At 39.3% G+C, this 19,749-nt stretch overlaps 1 protein-coding gene across 1 annotated transcript in view; it reads right to left on the minus strand.

Annotated features, from left to right (window-relative positions):
- Positions 1-19,749, minus strand: part of NDUFAF2 (NADH:ubiquinone oxidoreductase complex assembly factor 2) — a 166,383-nt gene that overhangs the window by 35,268 nt on the left and 111,366 nt on the right. Inside the window, exon 3 of the mRNA XM_056112066.1 lies at positions 10,485-10,525. Within this exon, the coding sequence (XP_055968041.1) occupies positions 10,485-10,525 (41 nt within the window). The remainder of the gene's footprint in view (positions 1-10,484; positions 10,526-19,749) is intronic.

Raw genomic sequence — 19,749 nt, forward strand, 5'->3', positions numbered from 1 at the left:
CAAGTTGACACTTAAATAATGACAAAGGATATATATTTCCCAGTTTATTGTGCATTAGATGCATACTTTAAACATGTTTTTGTCAAAGCCTTGGAGCTGCAGTTTAGCTTATTCAATTTGCAGAAAATGTAACCATATAACTTAATTGGCCAAGCCAGTCCTCATTGTCAAACCCAATCAGCTAAATCTAACTTATTCTCTGTCAGAAAAAGTCTGACTTAATTTTTAAATTCAAATAAATGTGTTATTATGCATCCCCATGACAACTTTCTCAGTTGTGAATTTTAATTTCTAGACAGACAAATGGAGAGCTTACTAGGTAGACAAGGAAACTAAAAGGCACGAAACCTTGCCATGCATTTGTCTCCAGGATGAAATCATGGATTGCCCCTTTCAATCATTTTTGTTGAAGCTGTTCTGCTTGGTTCTCAAGGGACTATTCCCCTCAGGAGAAAATCTTTCTCCAAAAGACTCTTTGTTTTGTGCCCTGGAGATTTTTAAACCCCAAGGCAATGAGCCACTGTAAGACTTAGTATGGACATGGTATGAGCATTGTTTTATTTTAAGTGGGAAACAGAGGACTATGGGAAATGTCAGAAAAGAAAACAAAGGTCATGAGCTCTCATTTTTAGGAAAGACTACGTATAGAAAGAGAGGATATGGAAATTGTTCCCTAAAGTTATCCACATGTATATTTTCCAAAGGAAGGAATACAGGTATCCCTATTTGAAAACCACTTGTGATAAAAATTGTTTTGATTAAGATAGGGTTAGCCGCTCACTTTGTAAAGTATCATTGCGCACAGATGCAGTCGCCCATTATTCTGCCTATAGCCACTGTCTCATTATAATGGCAGAATTAAAAAGCTGACACAGAGATAAGTTCACAACATGAAAACACTATCTGGTGTTTTGAACAAACTGTTTGCTACTCTTTATACTACTGGTTATGGTTTTGGTGTTTGTGTTTGTTTTGCGGTCATACCCGGTGGTGCTCAGGGCTTACTCCTGGTTCTATGTTCAGTGATCAGTCCTGGAGGGGCTCTGGGGACCATATGTGGTACCAGGGATTGAACCCAAGTCAGCCATGTGTAAGCAAAGTCCAGTACTACTGCGCCAGTCTGGTTTTTGTTTTTCCTATTGAAACTATAATACACAAAATTCAAAGGGCTACAATGTACCCTTTTGAAAAATATTTTCCATTTCCAGACATAAATAAGCAACTACTTTAATATAAAAAAGAATATAGGGCACAACTAACATTCTCTTAGCTGATATTTATGGTTCTAGACCAAACTAGAAGCCACAAAAGATTTGACTCCTGGGACTGGAGAGGTAGTAGAGAGGGTAGGGTGCTTGGCTTGCATGTGGTTTAACAGGGTTTGATCCCTGGCATCCTAAACACCACCAGTAGTGATTCCTGAGTAGAGAGCCAGGAGTAACACCTGAGAATCACTGGGTATGGTCCCCAAACATACAAAAAGATTGATTCCTGAGAAAGGGTTGGTAGAAGATAATTCCATGAGACTCAGCATGTCTAAATACGTGTTTATTCCAGACTTAAACTAAAAAGTTTTTAAAATTAAAGAATTTTTAAACCTAAAGATAAATTTAAACGTAAGTTTCATTTAAAATCTATTTTAATTTAAAATTATTTAACTTTTTTGTGTATATATGTATATTTTACATTTGGGGGGCCACATGCTACTGTGCTGATGAATCACTCCTGATGGGCCTCAGGAAACCATACTAACCTATGTGGTGTTGGGATCAAACCAGGATTGGCTGTGCTCAAAGCAAGAGTCATACAATTGGTATTTTTTCCGGTCCAGATACCAGTTATTTTAAGTGTTTTAATAGTTAATTTTATCCAATCACCCTTTCATAGTTGGGTCTATTTGCTCAGGTAGTTAGTTAGTATTTCTTAATCAGGTTGAAAGAGAAGCTTGTTCACTCAGTTTTCACTCTAACTGAACTAAAATCTTAGGTCCCTGGATTAGAATCCCAGAGAAGTATCTCTACATATCCTGCCTGATACAGGAAAGCCTGTTGTCCTTGTTTTGAGATTTTATAGGGGAAAAAAAAACCTGGAGATCTTATTTTCAGTATATATTCATCCATTTAATCTTTACTTTCAGAGTAGAACCTTTTTTTCCTCTAGAAATCAGTACTGCAAAGAATAAGTTTTTACTTTCCCATAAATTAACTTCCAATTTTATAGCACTTCTCTGATAGTTTCCTATTAAAAAAAAACCTTAACAGCATTGTTTTATCACCATGACATAAGCATAGACATGACATTACTTTTCTTTTTTTTCCTTTTTGGGTCACACCCGGCAACACTCCTGCCTCTGCACTCAGGAATTACTCCTGGCAGTGCTCGGGTGACCATTTGGAATGCTGGGAATTGAACCCTGCCCACTGTGCTATCGCTCCAGCCCCAACATTACTATTTACTGCATCATGGTTTGTGTTCAAACTTCACCAATTGCCCTAATATTGTCTTTTATAACTAAGCTTTCCCCTATCCCAAGATTACTTCTAACATTTAGTAGTCATTTGCTTTATTGTTTGTGAGACTGCTATGACAGGTTTGATGTTTCATGAAATATGTCCTAATTTAGGTTTTCTAGTTGTTTCCTCTTGATTAGAGATGGCAAGAACATTACATTAATAATTTTTCATTTTTGGTGCATCATTAATGAAAGTACATATAATGGCAACTCTTATCAATTTGGTTTAACTTTGTCCACAAGGGCAAGAGAGGATTGGCAGTGGTCAGCAGAGCTAGTACAGGGCTTAAGGTGCTTGCCTTGTCCTTCAGTACTGCATATGGCCCCACTGCGCACTGTCAGTAGTGAGACCTCAGTGTAGCTGGATGTGGTGAGAAGGAGGAGGAGAAGGTGAAGGGGGAGGAAGAGGAGGAGGAGAAAGGTACCTTTCCTCTTCAGAAAGATATCCTGTTCTGGAGTTGGAGTGATAGCACAGTGGGTAGGGCATTTGCCTTGCATGTGGCAAAAGAAAAAAAAATATCCTATGCACCGACAAAACTGGATGCTTTTAATATCCACTGGTGATTTCTCAAATCAATCAGACTATTAGAGTTGGAGATAGTGATTTTTCAGTTCTATTATTTCTTCTATATTTATTCATTAGTATCTAATTGCTTATTAAACAGACTTTCAACCAGTTTTAAAATTTGTTAATTATGAATTAATTAATGGGTCTCCCAAGAAATATTCAGGTTCCCAGAAACCTTCAAGAGATACTCAGCCAAAGAGTCAATCAGTCTCAACTCTTTCAGAGTTTCTGAGCACTCACAATTACTTGTTGTTTGTTTGATTTGATATTGGGGCAAAACTCAGTGATGCTCTGGGCTTACTCCTGGTTCTGCGCTCAGGCACAGGAGACCATACAGAATGCCAGGCAATGAGCCGGACCAGCAAGTGCCGTACCCATTGTACTATCATGCTGGCCCCTGAGCATTCTGCATTTTTATGGATTAAACTGGGCTGCAAGTGAGTCTTTTCCTTTGCCAGGAGTTGAAATTTCCTTTCGGTTTTGCTCAATCTGTTAACACTTGTTCAGGTCTTTCAAGTTTCTAAAATAAGTCATTATTTTTAACTTCAATTTTCTTTGACCTTGTATATATATGGTCTTTAAAATAAATCCCTTCACTGCCATTTCCACCAGTCTAGAACAAAGAAAATAAACTCACTATTTGATTTGAAAGTCCATTGTCTTTCACTATAATTTATTATGAATGGAATTATATTGAATGAACTATTCTACAATTTGCCGTTTTTGCTCAAAATCATGTTTTTTAAGGCTTAACCATATTGGTACATGCAGTTTTAATCCATTCATTTAAATAAATAATGTTATAATCAAGTATTTTCTCAATTATTTCTTCTATCTTTTCAAAAATAATATTGTGAGGTTTGGGGTAGGGGGTCCATTTTTCCATAAGAACACTCCATCACTGTAATTTAAGTCAATAAGAAAGTAAGATTTTATATGCAAAATGTCAATTTTAAGCCATTTCAATCCCATAAATTATAAAATGAATTTAGTAATACTAGGCATAGAGAATTCAATAAATGTCAGTTACTTGGAGAACAGTGAAATTGGCTTGAGGAATTCAGAAGTAAGAGTCTTTTCTGAATCTTTCTCTGAAAGTTAAACTGCAAGATCAACACATTACATGTCAGAGCAGAGACATGAAAAGAGTAGAACAGAAGAATAGCTGCAGGGCCAGCAACACTTGACCATAAAATAACTATTGTAACAGGGAAAGGAATAATGTGTCAATCAGAATGAGGAAGCAAAAGAAAAAAAGGAGAACCATAGAGACAAATGCCAGCAATCCATAAAATCACTGTCCAGGGGCAGGAAAAGTATGAACCATCACATGGCAACTTCTTCTATTCTAAGTCATAAAGCTATTCTGAGGCTGGAAGAGCCACTGGGAATTGTGGGCCATCTTACTGAAATATTTTCATTCCTATAGGTCAGACTATTCTCTATGAAATGGATACAAAAGGATGGTATTAGGCCTAATACAATTAAACATTTATTTTACTTAACCTCCTTTATCCTAATGCCATAGTTTAGTAAATGATGTTTTTTCCCTTGTGCTGATATGATCTCATCATGTAAATTAATATACTGGAATTCTGGCCGATAATTTTTAAGAATCAAGTTTTCACCATTTTAGTGACTGTGATAATCTTCAGAGTAAAATCACCTAGCATGTGGACAAAAATGAGTCTCTTGATAGAGCCAAAGAGATAGTTACAAGGGGTAAGGCACTAGCCTTTCATGTCGCTGATGCAGGTTAGATGCTGGCATCCCATATGGTACCCGAGCACTGTCAGGAGTAATTCCTGAGTGCAGAACAAGGAGTAACCCCTGAGCATCACTGGGTGTGACCCCAAAACAAACAGACAAAAACGATTCTCTGGAGCTTCCAGTCCAGAACATGGATAAATCAACAAGGTACTATGGAATGTGGTTCTATAGAGCTGCACAGCTCTTCCTTAGACTACGTCTTTAACACCATTCTCCACTGGTTCTAAAATGTCACTTCATCTTTCAGAGAGCACACGTGAAGTAGGTAATGCTAGGGCACACTCAATCCCTGAACACTCTCCACCGAGTCCCACAAACAGGGTGCCCTGCCCAGGACACACTGTGGGCTAGGAGGTGGTAAACTCACGCAGTCCACAAAAACAGTACCCCCAGTCGCACAACTAAGAATGAGGGGCCTCCTTTCCCAGTGCCTGCAGGTCCTTCCCCAGAGGAAAAGAATAAAAATAAACTAGGTGAGCTTTAGTGTTACAGCCTTTCCCACTTCTGTAAACCTACCACATATTCCTTTATTGTCAATATTCACTTCTTCAATCAGAAACTTTATTCTGAAAGGAGAAGTAATATTTCAAGCAGTTTGTATAGGTGACTTCTAATGAAAGAGTCAGAACTAGGCAACATTAATTTTGTGCAACATTAATTCAACTTGTCCTGTAGAGATAAACAGGTGCTATGCTGTAATAGCATCCTGCAGTAAAATGTGAATTTCTATTTAAAAAAAAACAGTATAGGCAATGGCTTAACTTGGAAATATGTTCAATTTTACAGGGTTATTTTAGAATTGGTTACTGGAAATTGAAAGTCACGTCACAGAAGCCATATATATGCATGGCATTGAGATTTTCAAGTGTGTCAATAAAAGCCTATCTATATAATGATGAATCACATGCTGTGTATCCGGGCATTATGATATACAAATGAATCAGACACAATCCCTGAGCCATTCAGATCACCACGTGGACAGAAAGATGAACAAATAAAACAAATCATCCTAATGCAGAAATTGAAAGGTTACACAGCTATGCAGGGCAATGTGGTTGCACCAGGAAAAGAGTGATTAACTCTGCAACTGAAGAAGCTGCAGAAGGAACCAGGAAGGCAGCTGGGCAGCATAGTTGCCTGGGTCAAGCTTTGGCACCAGGGAATAAAAAAAGTTCAAGAGCGTGGGGAGATACTTCAAAGCCAGGAGCACATGCCTGGCATAAATGGGGCACGAATGAAGCTCAATGGGCTTGATTCCCAGAACCACATGTCCCCCAGACACCACTGAGGGTAGCCCCTGGTGGCCTCAGCATCTCTGGGCCCAACCAGCACCACCAGGCCCAATCTTTGAACAGTTCAATCTCCCACAGCCAGGGGCCTGACTATTGCAGGGGACAGTGGTCCCCCAACTCCCTGAAAAGACGGAGGAGAGTGCAAATAGAACAGGAGCTAGGGTCAGAGGCACTGTCATGATGGGTGTGATGCACGCAACACTCCATGCTGAAAGCATAAATATTAATACTATTGCAAACCATGGGAACTCTTTTTCTTAAGTTTAAGGAAAAGAAGTTGAGGAAAGCATAAAAGAAGTGTAAAAATTCTTTGTCAGCTGATGGGAGAGGAAGAACTTGAGAAAGAGCAAGTTTCCTTGAAGAGTACTGTGAGAATAACAAGTACAAGGAGGCCAACTGAGAAAAGTGAGTCTGGCAAATCAGGAGGTTTTTGTGGCTCGCCAAAGAATAAGACCTTCTTCTGCCTGGAACTTCCCAGTATATCTGAACGTGGTGACCAGAGAGGAAGTGTTGAGTCATGGGGTGGATGTGTGTTTGATTTTATTGGCTCAACAACTTTCACACCAACCAGCATGACTAAAGATATGGTTGTTCAGCTATGATTACTGTCAATCTTAGAAATTTGGGCTATTTTCATGGGGGTGTGGTGGTATCTCACCATGATGCCCTGATGACTAGTAATGTTGAATATCTTTTCAGATGTTCAGTGGTTATTCTTAAGTTTTTACCTAATTTTAATAAGCTTTGTGTTTCTTTTTTTAAGTCACTGGGTTGAGGTGCCGCTTATTTGGAGTTACAACTTAAGTTCTTTGTCAGATACATGTACTGTGATTACTTTCTCCCACTTCGTTACTTCATTGTTATTTTGTGTGGATGAGGAAAAGTTTTAAATTTAAAGTTCAATTCATCAATATTTGTTTTTTAAGAAAGTGTTTTCTGTCTCCTCTTCCTCTCAAGTTGTATATATATTTCATTTTGGCTTTCCCTCAAAGTACTATAATTTCAGTTATTTTATATTTAGTCTGTGATTAATCTTTAATGAATTATTTTTGTATGATGTCAGAAGGAATGAAGGATTTTTTTTTCTATATTGGAACATTGTTATCCTTATCCTAACATCATTTGTTGAAAAGACTTTCTACTTCTCTTTGTGTCATTGCTTTGATCTTAAAAAAACAAAACAAAACAAAATAAACAGTTGTAGTGTTTATTTGTGTCTATAGTTTATGCTATCTATCCATGAACTCTAATCTTTTTCATAAATTTATCTATCTGGTCTTATGCCAGTACAATAGTTTTAGAAAAAATTTTAAAATTCTCTAATGTTTCTCTCTCTCTTTTTTTATGATAGCTTGCAGATATTTGAGATCCTCTTCATTCCATATCCATTACAGAATCAGTATGTCAATTTCTACCAAAACATTTGATCTCCCCCTAGTTTGGGGGCCATACCTGGTGGTACTCATGTTTACTCCATGCTTAGTATTTTAGGTTTGCTCCCAGCAGTGCTTAGGAGAACATGTGATACAGAAACAGAATCTGGACCTCCTGCATGCGAAGCACTCACTCTACCTCCATGAACCAATGGGAATATTTCTGAATTCTGGGACACAACTGACTTTTTTTATTAATTCCAATTTTCACTGATGTTAGAAAGGCCTGTAAAGAGTAGGGCAATAGTGGAAACAACATAAAACGCTAGAAACAGGCTTAGAGATGGTTCATTCAGGTGGTGCACAGAGGATTAGAACTGGAGGAATGGCTCCAGGAGAGACAGCTATGTCAAGCGATGATCACTGAGTCTTCCCTGAAGCGACCCGCCTCTCAGATGTTGAAGCCTGTTTATATTATCATCAGTGTTTGTTGCAGTGAAGAAATAGAGAAAGAAAAGAGAAAGGTAGTTCTGTATAGTAGAAAAAAGGGAATATTTGTAGATAGCACACAAGGCAGTATACTTATAGACTTGCAAGTATTCCTTTAGTAAAATGCATTTACTTTGCACAATAATTTTAGAACACTTTGTCAATCATTTTAAAATAAAATTATAAAATGAACAATTAAAAAAGCATTTGCGGGGGGGGGGAGGGTTGGTTTGAGCTACAGCTGGTGGTACTCAGGGCTTAATCCTGGCTGTGTTCAGTGGTCACTATTGTAGGTGCTTGGAAGACCCTATGCAGTGCCAGGAATTGAACTGGAGTTGGCCACAGGGAAGGCACACACCTTAAGCCCTGTACCATCTCTCAAGATGCTAAAATAATTATGTTTTAAAGCATATATACCATAAGAATTAATGTGCTTTACATTCTTCAGGCTATCTGAGCTATTTTTAAAAGTTTTAAATAAAATTCAACTACTAATTCTGAGTGCTAGATATTTACAAATGTAATTTTATATTTTAAAGTTCTTTTAGATATTTGATAGCTAAGTAATAAAACTTAGGGCAAAATAAAACATGAAAACAAAACAATAATTAAACCATATAATTTCTTTTTATTTCTAATATCTGAATTTTAAATAAAGATTGTTTCTCAGTTGAAATTTTATATTCATATTTCCATTACATAATGGAGTACAGTTAAAAGAGGTATTTGCTTAACTCAACATTTGGCTCAAATCACAATTGATCTAAATAGTTTTTCTGTTCTTTGTCTCAGAATGGGTTATGTTTTTCTAATTCTGCTTTTGTCAAATAATTTTGAATTGCATACTTTAAATATTTTAACCTCATGGAGGAGGAATTGTTTGGGATGGGAGATGTGTACTGAAAGTAGATAAAGGACCAAATGTGATAACCTCTCAGTATCTGTATTGCAAGCCATAATTCCTCAAAATAGAGAGAGAGAGTATGGGGGAAATTGTCTGCCATGGAGGTAGAGGGAGGGTTGGAAATGGGGGGGGTTACTAGGGACATTGGTGCTGGAGAACATGCACTGGTAGAGGGATGGGTGTTTGATCATTGTAAGACTGAAACTCAAGCTTTGTAACTGTATCTCATGGTGATTTTATATATATATATATATATATACACACACACACACACACACACACACATATATATATATATCTTTGTCCAAAAACTGGCAGGTTACCGAATGTAGCCTGCCCACACGGCAGAGTCTGGCAAACTCCCCGTGGCGTACCCAGTATGCCAAATACCAGTAACAATGATGGGTCTCATTCTCCTAAAGAGCCGTGAATATAATCTCAGGGCTAGGATGAAGGAGACGTTACTGGGGCCTGCTCGAGGCAATCGACGAATAACAGGATGATTTGTGATTTGTGATATATATCTTTAAGTAAAAAAATGCAATAAATTATAAAATTAAAACATTAAAAAGAAATTTTAACCTGGATCTCTGAATTCTGGGCTGGAGCGATAGCACAGTGGGTAGGGCATTTGCCTCGCAAGCGGCCAATATGGCCGAACTTAGTTCGATTCCTCCGTCCCCCCTCCGAGAGCCCAGCAAGCTACCTAGAGTATCTTGCCCGCATGGCAAAGCCTGGCAAGCTACCCATGACGTATTTGATATGCCAAACACAGCAACAATTGTCACAATGGAGACGTTACTGGACCCGCTCTAGCAAATTGATGAACAACAGGAAGACAGTGACAGTGACTCTGAATTCTATTTTAACTCTGTGAAAAATATTGTTTATTTTTACACAAAACTTGCTATAAAACTCTCACCATTCTTGCTTCCTATTTATCTAATTACCAAAGTATTAGGTAGAGTACTTATCTTGCCTGTGACTGATCTGGATTCAATCCCTCGCACCTTATATGGTCCCATTAGTCCTGCCAGGATTGATTCCTGAGCATAGAGTTAGGAATAAGCCCTGAGCACAGCCAGGTATGGTCCCCAAACAAAACAAAATATTATCTTAGTAAATTAGAAATAAAATTAAGGGTGAAATCATAGAGTATGATTTGCACAGGTCCAAGAGATCTGTGTTTCCACACTCTTCTGCCAAGGCATTTGTATGAGAACAGAGATATCTCAGAATCAGGGAGAAATATCCTGATGAAGGCACTCTAAATCAAGCATTCTAAAATGTGTTTCTATTTTGTTTACAATTTTAAAATTGCATAGATTCTGCTGTACATATAATTTGTGCATTTATTTTATTATTAAAATGCTTTAAGCTATTTTATATGGATAAAAATGAAGACTTTATAAAGACGTGTCATGTTGACTCACTTTATGAAGATGTGTCATGTTTACTCACATGTATCCCTGTGAGTATAAAATCCTAATTGAGAAACACAGCATTTAAAAACATGCTATTTAAATATTTACCTTGTAAACACATGCTATTTGAGCATTTACCATGTGTATCTTACCTCAAGAGTAGGTGGACTCTTTCTGGTACCTCGAATCCAAGCTAGAGAGAAAAAATAATATTTAAATGTAAGTTCTGTAAATTGCTTAGTTTTTTTTAATTCATTCACACATAAAAAAAATATTTATCGAGCATTTGTTATATATTTATTGTTTTAGGTAGTGAAGATGTAACAAGAACCAAACATGAATTCCCTCATTTCCTATAACATAAATACTCAGTAATGAAGGGAGTACAGGAACTAAACACATAAACATATAATGTTAGGTAGGGATTTGCATTATTAAAAAATACAGCGGGGAAGGGAGGACAGAGAGGAGACTATTTCATATCTAAAATTGTTCAAATTCAATTTAGTTTATTTAGTGGCATAGAGGACAAATCACAATTCAGTAAGCTTCAAGGCAATACCAAAATCTTATTATCCCGAAAATTTGAATTATTTATTGTTCAATTTATAAAGGAAGAGACCCAGAAAAGTTCCCATTTATAGAGATGTCTCTTCTGATCTGCTCTAGCAAGAAGCCTGTCTCCTATGCTGGCATCATCGGGCCTTAGCACCAACACCTGTGACAACAGAGAAAGCTGCAGAACAGAAAAAGCCCAGGCCTATTAAGGTCCACTGGGCACGGGACTCTGTGCTAGGTGCTGACTTATAACAACAGGAAGCAAGTTCGGTGACTGCCTCTAAAGAAGTACATCAAAATCACCCGGAAGATATACAGTACTGAACTCTGGAAAGTAGAACTACATTTTCTAGGGTTATTAGCTGTATCACCTGGGTCAAGTTATTTAATTTTCTAACCATTCGATTTCCCCTCTGTAAAGCAGCTATTATGAAATTACCCACATTTTAGAGTTGTTGTAAAAGTTGCATGAAATTACATCTCTCTATATGCTACATCCAATGCATTTATAAATTCTTAACTCAGAGTCTGAATACAGTAAGCATGAAAGTCTGTTACTAATATTATTTAATATTTTGTTTTTACTTTTTTAAAAATTCTATTTTATTCTGGGCTCTGTGGTTCACACATTATTATTAGTAGGGTTTCCTATATGAAATATCTCATCACCGCACCCTCCACCAGAGTGTCAGCTTCCCTCCACCACTGTCCCCGTGTCCCTCTCCCAGGCCCCTGCGGTAAGCTTCCTACTGAAGGCAACTTCTCAGTTTCTATTGCCTTTAGGCATGTGTTATCCCCCTACAATTATTTTTCTTTCTTCGTGAAACAAGATAGTTTTTTCGGAAAGAAATTTACTTAGAAAAATGTGAAGGGAAAAAGAGGAACATGAATTCAAGAGAGAGCATGTGCACAAGTAACCATTAATTATAATTCAGTAAGCTTCAAGGCAATACCAAAATTGAACCACAGAATCTCAATAAAAAATGAGAAATATATTAAAAATAAAGTAAAAAAGGAGAGAGAACAGAATCCTAAAAGAGCACTCCACAATGATTCTCTATATCCCACATATAAGGGAGATTATTCTGTATTGGTACCACATGGTTTCCCCACCTCCCTCCAGCACCAAGTAGAAATAGCCCTTAAGGACTTTTTCATCACTTAGCTTATTCTTCATTACAAAATCATAAAATATTCAAAACTGGGGGGAGCAGCTGTGGTAGAGTACATACTTCACATAGGTTAGGCCCTGAGTTCTATCCCCCGTACTTAGTACGAAGGTGGATTCAAAATTGTGACATAACCTTATTTTATAGAAAAAAAGCCTCTCAAATTTATTATTATTTTTAATTTTATTATCTTATTAATTATATTATCTTATTATCTCATTCCTACTTTGGACAAACTGGCAGGCTACCGAATGTAGCCTGTCCACACGGCAGAGTCTGGAAACTCCCCGTGGCGTACCCAATATTGCCAAATACCAGTAACAATGATGGGTCTCATTCTCTTAACTCTGAAAGAGCCTTGAATGTCCTCAGGGCTTGGACGATATGTCTTGAACGAGACGTTACTGGGGCCTGCTCGAGGCAATCGATGAATAATAAATAATAATTTTATAAAGTAGTTCACAATATTTGGTTACATTTAATATTCAAACACCAACCCTACCACCATTATACCTTCCCACCACCATATTTTGGGTGTTTCCATCCTGAACCCCAATCCTTGCCCCAAAGCAAAACTGAAATAATACAATATTTCCCTCTAAAAGGTTGGTTGTCTCCTATTCTGAATACCATCAAATATAGTGCAGTACTCTTTTTTTTTTTTTTTCTTTTTGGGTCACACCTGGCGATGCACAGAGGTTACTCCTGGCTCTGCACTCAGGAATTACTCCTGGCGGTGCTCAGGGGACCATATGGGACGCTGGGAATTGAACCCGGGTTGGCCGCCTGCAAGGCAAACACCCTACCTGCTGCGCCATCTCTCCAGCCCCTAGTACAGTACTCTTGGACCATGGATAGGGTGTGTCCTATGAAGTGTCACGCAGCTGCAAATGCAGCCGTGCAGTCCAGGGAAAGGTTCAGTCATGGGTGAGGCTTGGCCCGAGCAAGGCAGTGGTTGGGTTCTGGAGGTTTTCAGCTGCTGGGGCTGGATCCCTTGGGGTGGGTAGGGGTCTCACCTGTCCCCCTCTGGGGCACCCCAAGTGAAACAGCCTGGCGTGGGGTCTGGCGGCATGGTTATGGTGAGCATGTTATATTGCTCCCTTCCAGGACAGAAGGATATGTGATCTGGATGGTGGCCGATGACGAGATTATCTGGACCAGCCAGGGATGGCTTATGGATGCGACTGCTGAGTCACTGGAGATGGGTGGGTGATGGGGTGGTGGGGAGGGGACAGATATGGAAAGAGGATCTCTGTTTCCAGTCCCATCAAACCCAGAGTTCTCAGTCATAAAATCCCGTATATCTGGGTTTTCTAGGGGTTCATTGATGATCTCCCAAATTTAAAGATTAAATAATAGTGGGGTTTAAGTTCAGATTCCACTGTCTCTAAAAATTGCTCTAAAAATTGCTAAACAGTCACTCAAATATTCCTAAGCAAAAAAAAAAAAAAAGCAAGGAAGACGGTTCTAGGTATAGTAAGGGTTTCAATGCTATCAACGTATCAAAAAAAGAACTGGTGACCCACTTTACAGATGGGGAAAGAAGGTTCAGAAAAACAAGCAGCTTGCCTAAGTTTACATACTTAGCAAGTAACAGGAATCAAATTGGTAGAACTGGCTCTAGAGAATGAGCTCTGTCAGTTCACCAGCCACCCTCGCTTCCCCCAGCAGCACCAGCCCAACAGTGTGTCCGCACAAAAAGTCCAGCACTGAATAACAGTAGTGGAGAAGGAAAGATTCATCTGTGGGTTGGGGTTACTTACCCTGCTCTTCTCTGACTTGCACCAATCCCATCTGGAATTTTCCTAATATACCTACTCACATCACTGTCTTCTGTACTCCCATGTTTTACTCTCCTCCCACCCCCCCACCCCCCATCATTCTTTTCTGCATTCTCTTTCCTGTCCGTTTCCACCCCTATTTGATCTATTCTAACCACAGGTTTTATATTCCTTGCTAGGCTCTAAGGTTGTCCAGGGCAGGATGCACACCTGGGAGATTTATTTTCTACCATCTTAAATGCCTCACAAGTGAAGGTACTTAATATAGCAGTTGAATGAGTACTTCCACGATGAAATACTTCCACTATAAAAAGTATTTGTTGTAATGGGATTTCGACCTCTTTTAGAAAACATAGCTTAACAATAACAAGATTCCTCTGTGCAACCACAAAAATAAGGGGCCTGTGGAATTTTTCAATTGCTTCTTTATGATCAACATGTCACGTAACTGTATTTATAGGTATTTTACCTATGGGTGGGGGAGATTTCTTATAAAATTCAAGGGGCCAAAGAGATAGTACAGTGGGTAGATACTTGTCTTGCACATGGTCAACCTGGGTTTGATTCTCTTACCATTGCACATATCCCACAAGCACTGCTGGGAGTTATCCCTTAGCACAGGAGTAAACACTGAGTACTTCCAGCTGTGTCCCCAACCCCAAATTCAAAATGAATAACTAAACATAACTCAAGATGAGCCATTAACCTCCAAAGGGTTTTAAACAGTAAATCTTCAGTTTTAAATTGGATTAGAAAGTCAATTGAGAAAAAACAACTGCTAGGTCAGGGGTTAGCAAACTATAGCCTGCAAGACAAATTCATTTTACTATTTGTTTTTATACTTATAAGTGGCTAGGGGAAACATTAAAAGAAGAACAGTATTTTATGACATATCAAAATCAAATTTTGGTGTCCATGCACAATTTTATTAGAGTATAGCCACACTTCACGATCACAATCATCCTGTTGTTCGTCGATTGCCTCGAGCAGGCAGGCCCCAGTAACGTCTTCCTCGTCCTAGCCCTGAGATTTTAAAGTGCCATTTTCAAGGCTCTTTCAGGGTTAGGAGAATGAGACCCATCATTGTTACTGGTATTTGGCATATTGTGTACGCCATGGGGAGTTTGCCAGACTCTCTCATGTGGGCAGGTTACATTCAGGAGCCTGCCGGGTTGTCCAAAGTAAGAATGAGATAATAAGATGTCATGTGGCCGGATTTGCGGCCACGTGCTTCCAGGAGCTGGGTTTTATAGTTTCTGGGCCTTGGCTGTTGATGGGATTACATGGCCGGGGGGGGGGGGGGGGGTGGTGGTGGTGGTGGAGGAGGGGGGAGGAGGTCAGTTGGTGGGTGTGACCCCTGCCTACTGGAAGATGGAGGATCTGGATGGAGGATGCTCAGCCCCGATCCAAGCAGGCTTGGAGATCTCAGCCCCGGGACCCGCATGCTTTTGTTCCTCTGCTGGTACCTTCACGAAAGTGGAGAGTGGTCTCAGCATGGTTGAAACAAACAGCCACACTTATTTGTTTCTATATTATTATTGGCTGTTTTTATAATAAACAGAAGAGCTGAGTTTTTAAAACCAAGACTGTACTGCCCATAAAACCTAAAACATGGTGGGGTGGGGGCAGAGCGATAGTATAGCAGCTAGGGTGCATGCCTTGCACATGGGTTTGATTCCTGGCATCCCATTTGGTACCCTAAGTGCAGAGCCAGGAGTAACCACTGAGCACCACCAATTGTGTAGACCCAAAACACAACCAAACCAAACTGCTTAACATCTTTCTCTGTAATGAAACAGTTAGTTAATCCATGTGCTAGAGCTACTATTAGCTATAATTTCTTTTGCAACATCTGTGTATCTTAACTCAAAATCAATTTTAATATTAATTAAAATAAAAAACATTACTATCTATTAAATTAGTTTTTGTTTCTGTTTTTAGGCCACACCTGGCTATGCTCTGTACTTACTCCTGGCTTTGTGCTCGGAAGGCAATAGTCACAGTGCTATGCAGTTTCAGGATCAAACCAGGGACAGCTGCATTCAAGGCAACTGCCTTACTTGCTGTACTGTCTCTCCAGTCCAACTATAACACCCTTTATTAAGACTGTCATGTACTCTCGAGTCCATGAACTTATACACAAGATCATGCTGAAAATCATGCACAGTGCATACTATCTGCATGAGAAGAACAGCTCAAAACAATGTGTCTTACTGATGAATCTAAAAACATTTCAGGATTTTTTTAAGGCAGGGGAAGAAAGAAAAACATTTTAATAGAACCCATTTAACCATTTTAATTTTAAAATTAAACACCGTCACTGTCCTCCTGTTGTTCATCGATTTGCTCAAGCGGGCCCAGTAACGTCTCCATTTTGAGACTTGTTACTGTGTTTGGCACATCGAATATGTAAGGGGTAGCTTGCCAGGCTTTGCTGTGCGGGCGAGATACTCTAAGTAGCTTGCCGGGCTCTCCAAGAGGGGCAGAGGAATCGAACCCGGCTCGGCCAGGCTGGCTGTATGCAAGGCAGACCCCCTACCACTGCTCTGTCGCTCCAGCCCCAATTTTAAAATTATTTTCATTTATTTGCTTTGTCTGAGAAACACCTGCATGTGTTCAGTGATTATCCCAGGCTTTGTGTTCAGGGATCATATATGGTGCCAGGGCATTGAACCAGAATCAGCCACATCCAAGGCAAGCACTTAAACGCATGTACTATCTCTTTAGCACCCCCCGCCCCAATATTTTATTCCTAATGTAGACTATTAGTTTGGGGAAACTTTGATATTTTCTAAAAATAAATTAGTAAAAATTCTTTCTAGGGTAACAGAGCCAGTACAGGGATTAAGGTGCTCTCTTGCAAACCACCTGCCCCAGTTTAATCCCAGCACCAAATCCTTGTGCACACATAGAAGTGACCCCTAAGCACTGAGCCAGGAGGAAGCCTTTAGTAATGCTGGGGAGGACCTGAATCCCCTATTGGCCACCCCCTCATTCATCCTGCCATATAAGAAAGGAACATGATTCAAGGAACATACTAAACATTACCTCCAGGGTTCCTAAAAGCGCTGACACCACCCACTGCGGGTGGGTGAGGCGGAGTGCTGGAATATACCAGGGAGGCAGCAGGAGCCTTTGGTGCAATTAGGGGTCCCTTTTTGTTGTTCGTTTCAAGAAAGGTACCAGGAGGGTTCTGAGTGATTTTTTTTGTTTGTTTGCTTTTCCATTGGAGGAGCAGGACAAACAAGTTTGGAGGTCTCTGATCCAAAATCTAATCCAGACTATTCACCCTAGAATTCTCTCTCTCTCTCTCTCTCTCTCTCTCTCTCTCTCTCTCTCGATAATGTAGGAGTACTGCTATTTGTTCAGTCATTGATTAAGCTGATTGAATTGGGCATGAACTGAAACAAAGTTGTATATTTATAACTCTTATAACTCTAGTTATTTATAATAACTAGATACTTAAAATATCTTCCTTGGATGATAGTTGGTGCCCACTCATTGTTTTGTAGCCAAAAAGGGCTACTGCTGAAAATTTTCAATATGATCACTTATTTATATAATCATATCTAACTTCCTAATCACAACATACAACAAAGGATTGTTCTAGTGATGACTGGCAGGGATTAGGGGGAGGAAGAAACAGAAATAATAAATAAGAAACAGAAATGTAATATCAAATAATTTCATTTCTTTTTTTTAGCCTCAGAATTATCTGGAACTGAACATTTATCCAATTTTAAATTATGCAGTGATTTTTGTCACTGCTAATTATATCTGTATGGTGGATTCTGTATCAGTCTTCATTATGTAACTATTGTTAGAAAAGAATTTAGCAAGATAATGGGACAGTTTATACCTTAAGATTCTCGTGTTCTTTCACCAATGCCCATTTGGATTCTCATCAGTATGCATGAGATTTTCATTGAACTTTAATACTCTCATTGGAAAATAACACACTATGAGTGTAAAAGTGAGCTTGCAAATTAAAGTACCCATTAACCATTCAAAATGAAGCAGGCAAAAAAAATTTTTTTTGTGTGTGTAAAACGTAAGTTCTTCAAATCTCCACAGGCACAAGAAAACAGTTAATATACTTTTAGGAGCATAGTTCACAAAGGTTAAACATCACCAGATGCTGGCAATCATTCAGAATCAAATCAATAGCAAACATCCAGATGATATTATAGTAGAAATGTGGTTTGTTTACTCTAAATAAAAGATACTGCAATGAAGTTTCATCTTGTAAAAACTGATGTTTGGGGCTATGGTGCTGCCAGCAGGTCAACCTGTACCTGTGGGGTGAGTGTTATCAGTAGCCTGATGGTGCCTTCAGGCTTCCTGATACCCAAAAATTGCCACTGTGCTTATGGCCAGACCCTAACAACTTGGGACCAAGCTTACCAAGAAATTAAATGACCAAAAGTTAGGTATGTGGGAGCCACACCCACAAACCACCTCCGGCTCAGCTATACAAGCTCATTTATTGACCTTTTTTCAGAGACCCATAAATAAATCTCAAAAGAGATAAAAAGCCCCAGAAAAGCTCAAACCCATGCCTGGCTGAACAGACCAGGGTAAAATGGAGGGGGCTGGGTTGGCCTGTGCTCACCCAAGAAGAGCCCCCCGGCAGCCACTTGCTTCCACAGTCCAAAATTGCTGCCACGCCCTCCGCCTGAACCCACCATCTCAGGATGGGCCTCACCAAGATATAACCTGCTGAAAATTTTGTAATGTGGATCTTAGTACACCAAGAGCCCCAACCCAGAGACACAGCAGCAAGTCCTGGAAGACACCATAGTGCCAGCGATCTCTCTGGGTCCCTTCCCGAACCAATTTCACCAGGGCACCCCAGATGGAGCAGGTGTGCTCTCCCCACCTATTCCAGATGGAATCCCGGTGACCAAGAGCTTCCACAAGTAAGGTCCAGGTATGCGGATTCCAGGACTAAACCTCTAGGCCGCATGGCAACAGAGGACCCGGGCTGCCCTTTCCTGGGTCTATGCCCACCAAGCAGACTGGCTGTCATGCCCACAATTTGCCTCAGGTGCCATTTAGCACGACAACAGTCCTGGCCCAGAGACTCCCAATTGAATCCCAAAATCGATTAGTGCCATACAGAGATGTCTCTGGAACCCAACCATTTACAATCTAGAAATTTACATTTATAGGTGCAGCTGTGCTAGCTCTCGTGATATTCAAAATGAGCAATGGAAAATACATTATCTAGCGTCTTCCCCTGATATGTAGGCTTGAATGGTGGTGGGAAATTTTGAGCAAAACATAATGCCCCAAATTAAAGAGAGAGTACTGGGGAAATTGTCTGCCGTAGAGGCAGGGTGAGGACTGGGATGTGGGTGGTGGAGAATGTGCACTGGTAAAAGGATGGGTGTTCCAGCATTGTATGGCTGAATCTCAAACATGAAAGCTTTGTAACTCTATTACATGGTGATACAATTAAAAAAAAAGTAAAAACCAAAATAACAAAAACTGATGTTTACTACTTCTATTATAAAGAACTATAAAAATAAGAAAGCAACTTTTTAAACTGTGAAAGTTCTGAAAATGAGCTATTAAATGTGTCACTTCCTGATTATTGACCCTGAAGTGTATCATAAGGATAATATCTAACTGGCTCATTTACATTACATACTTTGTGATGCTCTTGGTTATTACTGCTTTCCTCTTAATCAACTCTATTGAGAAATAATTTACACATAGTACAGAGAAACTATTTTGACTGTAATCCATGAGCTCTGAAAAATGTACACAACACTGTAACTTCCACCACCACTAGATATTAAGATATTTTCATCCCCCTTAAAAGTTCCCTGGTGTCTGATATAAACACCCACCCACAGATCCTGATGAGAGACATTTTCTCATTATAGTTTCACCTTATCTACAAT

This window comes from Sorex fumeus, unplaced genomic scaffold, assembly GCF_029834395.1.
Source record: "Sorex fumeus unplaced genomic scaffold, SorFum_2.1 ptg000015l, whole genome shotgun sequence".
NCBI lineage: Eukaryota > Metazoa > Chordata > Mammalia > Eulipotyphla > Soricidae > Sorex > Sorex fumeus.